Source organism: Vespula vulgaris, chromosome 8, assembly GCF_905475345.1.
Source record: "Vespula vulgaris chromosome 8, iyVesVulg1.1, whole genome shotgun sequence".
Classification (NCBI taxonomy): Eukaryota; Metazoa; Arthropoda; class Insecta; order Hymenoptera; family Vespidae; genus Vespula; species Vespula vulgaris.
Window position 1 is genome coordinate 4,110,188 of NC_066593.1, and position 6,959 is coordinate 4,117,146.

General features: G+C 43.9%; 1 protein-coding gene across 1 annotated transcript; it reads right to left on the reverse strand.

Moving 5' to 3' along the window:
• Window positions 1-888: 888 nt before the first annotated feature.
• On the reverse strand, window positions 889-6,347 carry LOC127065778 (silk gland factor 1-like). Its single transcript, XM_050998617.1, has one exon. The coding sequence runs from the start codon at window positions 5,747-5,749 to the stop codon at window positions 4,205-4,207; it is 1,545 nt and encodes a 514-aa protein (XP_050854574.1). The 5' UTR covers window positions 5,750-6,347; the 3' UTR covers window positions 889-4,204.
• Window positions 6,348-6,959: the final 612 nt, after the last annotated feature.

Here is a 6,959-nt window from a genome sequence, read left to right on the forward strand (position 1 = left end):
ATGACGATGATGATGATAATTATGCGAAACAGTAGGACGCGAAATTATATCAAATGAAAAGAATCAAATTATATAATTGCAATGATACTTATAATAATAGTAATAATAGTAATTATTGTGGCAATCATAAGAATAATGATGATAATAATAATAATAATAATAATTACAATAATAATAGTAATAATAATAATAATAATAATAAAAATAGTAATAATAATAAAGATGTGTGTGATCTCTTGCGATGCGCCAGTCATTATTATGTACAGATTTTTATATGTGCCAAGCGCGTATTTCAAAAGTGTCCTTTTATTATTTCCGACGATCAAAGGAGGATCGTTAGGAATTTTCTTCAAACAGATCTGTGCGAATGTAAGCAAAGATAAGAAAGAAAACATAGCGCGGTGAATGAAATCCAGTATGTATCTACTTTTGAAATACGCGATTACAGTGCATTGTGAACACCGTTCTCTTTCTCACTCTTTCATGCATTCTTTCATTTTCTCTTTCATTCTTTCTCATTCTCTCCCTCTCTCTTTCTCTCTCTCTCTCTCTCTCTCTCTCTCTCTTTCATTTTTATATATAATATGTATACACCTAACATAATGTGTATCATTAAAGATTCCATTTATTTTTTATATCTATATATATATATATTTATATATTTATTCATTTAATTATATATACCTCTCTGTAACATATAATATTGTACATTATACGCGTTACACGTTGTCGGCTATCTACATGTATCATACAAAAAAACACTGAACGTATCCTGCGCGACGCTTTCACAAGAGAATTCTTGAAACGTTCAAGGGCGAAAACATTGTCATTAATCGTCCGTCACATTCGAAGAACGTTTTATATTATTATTATATTTTCTTGGTTATCTTTTTCATTTTTTCTTTTTTTCTTTTTTTATCTTTTTCAAATTTTTGGGACACGTGCGCGTGAGTGATGACGCACAAGCGGACGTACTTACATGTACGTCCATCGCGAGTATACGTTCGCTAATTTATATTTATTTTCACGGATTATCACATTTTTGTCGCTCTGTGCCGGCATCACCGCCAACCCCCTACTTTTCTTCGTCATTATTTAACAGCACCGCAGCTCGAACTATTCTCTCCGATCTATTCTATCATAATTATACGCTTCTTCTTTTCTTTCCTTTTTAGTTTCGTTTCGTTTCGTTTCGTTTCGTTTTCTTTTTTTTTTTTATTTCTATCAATTAATTTTACCGTTGCTTCGTGTCTCCGACCGATTTTGATTTATAATATATATTTGGTATGGACGATACACACCGTATATTCACGATCTCGTTGTACCAACGTGTACGTTTTATAACGTCTACCAGCACGCTTAAAAAGATAACGGCTTCTGAACGACGGCCGAACGATTATGTAATGATCGATAAACTCACCAAAATGTTATACATACATATGTAGGTGTGTAACATTGCTCGCGTTAAAATCGTCTCGCGTTCATTTTCTTTCCTTCTATTTTCTTTTAATTTCCTTTAATTTCTTTTCATTTCATTATATTTCTTTTCTATTATTTTCTTTACGACGATAATGCCTCTTCGAGAGATATCTACGACAGCTATTTATGTACGTTGACTCGTTTCGAAGATGCATCCATCCTCGTGCGAATGAACCCGAGCGAAATTATTCTTCTTCCTTTTCTTCTTATCGCCATTGATTTCTATTTAATGATCGCTCGTAGCGATAGCAATAACCGTTGATTTAACGTATACCGTACGATCATCCACGATACATTGAAAATATGCAGTAGTAGTAGAAATAGAAATAGAAGTAGTAGTAATAGTTGCAGTAGTAGTAGTAGTAGTAGTAGTAGTAGTAACAGTAGTAGTAGTAGTAGTAACAGTAGTAGTAGTAGTAGTAGTAGTAGTAGTAACAGTAGTAGTAGTAGTAGAGACCGATGGCGATAAGTATGATGCGCGCGAAATCGAGATCAACGACCGAAAACAAGCGAGCGTGCTTTTCTACACAACAACGATAATACATATGTATGTATGTATGTATGTATGTGTGTATTGTATATATACCCATGCATGTGTATGTAAAATGACTGATTTCAAAATAATTTCGAAAGACCTGCTGCTGTCGCTTGATAATAGCAATCGTAAATCGATACTCTCGAACATCGCATCTCGTTCGAACGTTACATCAACGAAAAGATTTGTTACTAACAATAAAGTGTACGTGTCGTATGCTCAACGTGGCGCATTTCTACATTATCGCATACGTTGACACATCGACAAATCGTGATTTGAAAATCGAGATAAATTAATTGTAAATAGAGAGAGAATAAACTATGTCAAAGATTTAATCCGATTTTTAAAAGGAAGCAGGAGTCTCACAAATGAGCCGAAGAAGACGAATCGCGATCGATTAATTCGATCGTTTGTAAAGTAAAGCACACTACGATACTACGCTTCTTTTTTTTTCCTTTTTTTTTCTTTTCTTTTCTTTTTTTATTTATTTTTTCTGTTTTTTTTTTTTATTTATTTAATTCTAGCGCCTATCAGAGAATCGTTGTATACCACTCCATGCTACGTAAGTAAGTACAGGATCGTGGACGGAGGCTCGAGGAACGATTGTGCGCGAAATAAAACTATCGCAAAAACTATAAAGCATCGTCTGCATATTGGTTAAATGTAATCGCAGTGGCAACAACGTTTTCCTTCTTTTTCTTTTTTTCTTCTCTTTCGTCTTCGTCTTCGTCTTCGCCTTCATCTTCGACTTCAACTTTGGCTTCGTCTTCTTTCTCATTTTATTTTTTGTTCCTTCTTCCGCTTTTTGCCTCTTTTTTATTATTTTTTCCCTTTTTTTTTTGTTTGAAATTATCATTACTCTTCTCTTCGTTCGACTAACCGCTAAAATTCATTATTAGGCTCGCGTCAAAGCATATTTCGCCGTCGTCTCGCGTGTAAATATAGAATCGAAAATATTGTCCTCGCAATAATATCCAAAGAGTGAAAACATAAATAACGTTTTCACGTTTACGCGCGGCTAATACAGAGATATATGTATAGATAATCTATCGAATATCGATGTTCGAAGCTAATCGGTCGCATATCGGAGAGACACTTTCGCATCGTTTTTTTTTTTCGTCATTTAATTGCAATTTGCAATGTATACATTTATCGATTAGACGTACGCACCCATGTTAATTAATTATGCCTTTAAAATTCCACAACAGCAGCAGCAGCAGCAGCACCACTACCACTACTACCACCACCAACAACAATCACACACCCCACGCGTCGCGACTCGAACGAGGACGGCTTCGAGTCATCTTTCTGTTTTCGGTGAGAAGATGTGAAACGGGAAGGAAGCTCTCGAGACAATTTCAAAGTCCACGGCTTATCCACTTTTTCGCAAGGACAGGGAAAATTATAATGAAGGAGAAAGAAGAATAAAAGGAGGTGGTGGAGGGAGGAGACCCTACGTGATCTACGCGACACATTTCAGCCGAACGATGTGTTTTTCAAGCTCATTACCCATCGTCGAACGAGAAAGAAAAGAAAAGAAAACGAAAAACAAAGAAGAAAAAACTCAAAAAAAAGAAGAAGAGAAAAAAAGAACTGATTTTCGATAGAAAAGGGGTTTCGAGATTATTAAATCGAGCAGAGTTCATATGTACGTCCGGAGATCTTCGTTCGTGCCAGTTGAAAAGGCGAATACCGGTTGACCGTACCTTGGATGGAATCGGAGTCTCCTTTTCATGCAATACTTTCCTCCTCGTCGTCCTCTTCGTCTTCCTCGTATTCGTCGTACTCGTCGTCGTCGACGACCTGCCAAGAAGAGGTTTCGTCGGAACGACGTCGACGGCGTTGCTGATGTTGATGTTGTTGTTGTTGTTGTTGTTGATAATGTTGTTGATGATGATGTTGGTGTTGAACGAGAGAAGCCGAAGAGGAGGACGAAGAGGAAGACGCGGACGACTGAGATGGTGGTGGAGGAGGCGGTGGTGGCGGCGGTGGCGGTGGCGGTGGCGGTGGTGGCGGCGGCGGTGGTGGAGGTGGCGGCGGCGGTGGCGGTGAAGGAAGAACGTCGTCGATCGTCGTCGTAAGATGATGACTCGAATTTGCGACGGTAACACCGGCAACGGAAGCGGCGGAAGCGGCATAGGCCGCAACGGCAGCGACTCAGGCCAAGGCGTAGGGGTGAGTAGCGTGATGTCACAATCCTGGAGCCGCTGTGGCGACCGACGGAGGAGGAGGCGCACTGCTGGTAGCCACGCTGGTCGCGTGATGGTACAAAGGACTCTGGTAATATTCTTGATGATGGTGATTGCTCATATTGTGCATGGGTCCTCCGGCGGTATTCGAGCCAGCGTGCATTCCGTTGTGATGATGATGACTTGGCGGCGCGGAATGTGCGTGAGGGTGATGAGGCGAGCCGAAATTCGCGTAACTCTGATGAAGCTGTTCGTACATTTTCATCTCAGGCGGCTTCGTATCCTGGGCACCAGGCGATGTACCTGCCGTTGCGCCTGGTAATAACCTGGTGATGCTAAATGGATGACTGGCAGCCGTATATGGTGGCTCCTGTTTTAGGCTCCCTGCCATGCCGTGATGAAGAGCCGCCGGATCGGATAGCAAGTGAGGATGAAGAGTACGACTGACCATGGCGGTTAGTTCGTCGTGTGCCGTACCGAGATCTGGTCCTAACAATCCACCGATATCGGTGGTATCACTTTTCAGAGCAGCATGATGCTGATGAAGTCCGGCCGAGTGATGGTGATGATGAGTCGAGACCAAAGAGTGAAGGTCTTTGTCGTCCTGTTGCTGAGGAGCATGATGCAGGGACGAGGGTGTCTTCTTACCGCCGTGACCGAGATCGTGAGAATTTGGACTATTATGACCAGCGGCGGCGGCGGCTGCAGCAGCAGCGGCGGCGGCAGCCGCGGCCGCAGCACCCGAGTGATGCTGTTGGTGCTGTTGATGTTTGTTGTTCTGCCTCGTCAATTCCTTCTTTTCGTCTTTGAACCTCTTTTGACGGCGCAAATAACAACCGTTTTCGAACATGTTACCGCTTTCCGGGTGCAGCGTCCAAAAGGAGCCTTTACCCGGCTTGTCGGGTGTTCGCGGTACTTTAACGAAGCAATCGTTGAAACTTAGCGAATGTCTTATTGAGTTTTGCCATCGTTGTTGGTTCTGCCGATAAAACGGGAATAGATCCATGATAAATTGGTAAATCTCCGAGAGTGTAAGCATTTTGGTTGGCGCGTTTTGTATCGCCATGGTGATCAAACTAATGTAGGAGTAAGGCGGTTTTGCGTGCGTGTAACTTCGACGATAAGATTTGTCGGTGCGTGCACGTTGAAGGGCAGAATTTGGAGAGTCTGGTTCGGTTAACGACAAAGGATCTCTGGTTACGGCGGTACCACCGCCTGGCGTTAACGGGCCATAACCCACGGCGCTCATGCAGGCGCCACCACCGCCCATCGATGTACCTCCATAACCACCCATGCCACCACCACCCATCGAAGCCATCCCCATTGCCGAGCTCATCGTGCTCATATTGAATCCACCGGCCCCCTGAGGACTGCAACTCGGCCCAACTCCAACGCCCATCGACATCCCCATAGACACGCAGCCCATCGAATTTATCGAGCTGTACGTGGGTGCCATGCTGCCCATGCTGGACATCGCGGCGCTGGTCATGGCACCACCGAGACTACCAGCCTCGGTGTACAGCTTTTGCGACTGGAGCATGGTCATAGAGCTCACCGGTGCCGGGGTGGGCTGCTGTCGGGACGTCAAGCGGGAATCATGAAAGCCACGGTACCACGACTGCTGATAATCCGGTGACCCCTTAATCTTATATCCGCCCGTACTTCCTTCACTTTAATCCTCACGTCTCACTGAATCACGGTAACGCTGAAGGATCTTCCTCGAAGAATCTCGATCACGCGACACCTTCACTCTGTTCTTTTCGATTGATTCTCTTTCTCCCTTTCTCTATCTCTATCTCTGTCGTTATCCCTATCTTTTTCTCTTTGTCCTTATTCCTTAATATTACACACAACGATTCACAAAATTTGCCTAGCAACACTGGGATCCTATCCTCGTGTCCTCACACGCCTCTTATCATACAGTTCACCTTAGTTTCAGTGAGAAATTCCAAAAACTAACGATCGACCTTCACGAATAATATTTATTCCCTATACGTGCACTGCGTTCTCCTTATGCGAAACAATGCACGACGTCCGTCGGGCCGGCACGGAGGACACTCGATGACACGTAGTTGTGTTCGCGCGCGCACGAGGCCCTGTCCTCGGTGGTATGTTGGGTGAGTATAATTGTTGTCCCAACAAACGACACAATGACCGTAGTTAGAGAAGAGGCCACGGCACTTTCGCGAACGTCGCCGACAATGACGAGAACGATGACAACGACGACGACGATGACGACAACGACGACGACAACAACAACGACGACGACGATGACGACAACGACGACGACGACAACAACGACAACGACAACGACGATACCGACAATGACAACGACACGACGGCGACGACGTCGACGACGACGACAACGATGGTGGCGGCGACACCAGCACCGTTTGTCGCGTAGAAGCGCGCTCGGTTGTTTGAACGGGGCCTGTTTGGAGCCACCTCACCTCTACACTACTCTACCTCTGTGTGCCGTGTGGATGGAGGCCGGTTAGCGAGTGTACTCCGCTACTCTTGAGTCGCCGAGTCTTGTTCAAACACACCCCACTCTACGCAACATGGCGCCGCGCCCGAACGTTCTAGTCGAACCAATCGGAACATTTCTCTTCCCACCGTTTGTATCAACCAACCAATCGGACTCCCTCGACTCTTCTGCTGGTGGCGTGGCCGTATCACGGAGTTTCGAGATGCGATGAATCGCGCCCGCTACAGGACTTCTATCTCTCTCTCTCTTTTTCTTTCTCTCTCTCTAT

What these genes read in the sequence shown, in the direction of transcription:
- LOC127065778 (XM_050998617.1), bottom strand. Translation starts at nt 5,749, where the DNA reads ATGACCATGCTCCAGTCGCAAAAGCTGTACACCGAGGCTGGTAGTCTC.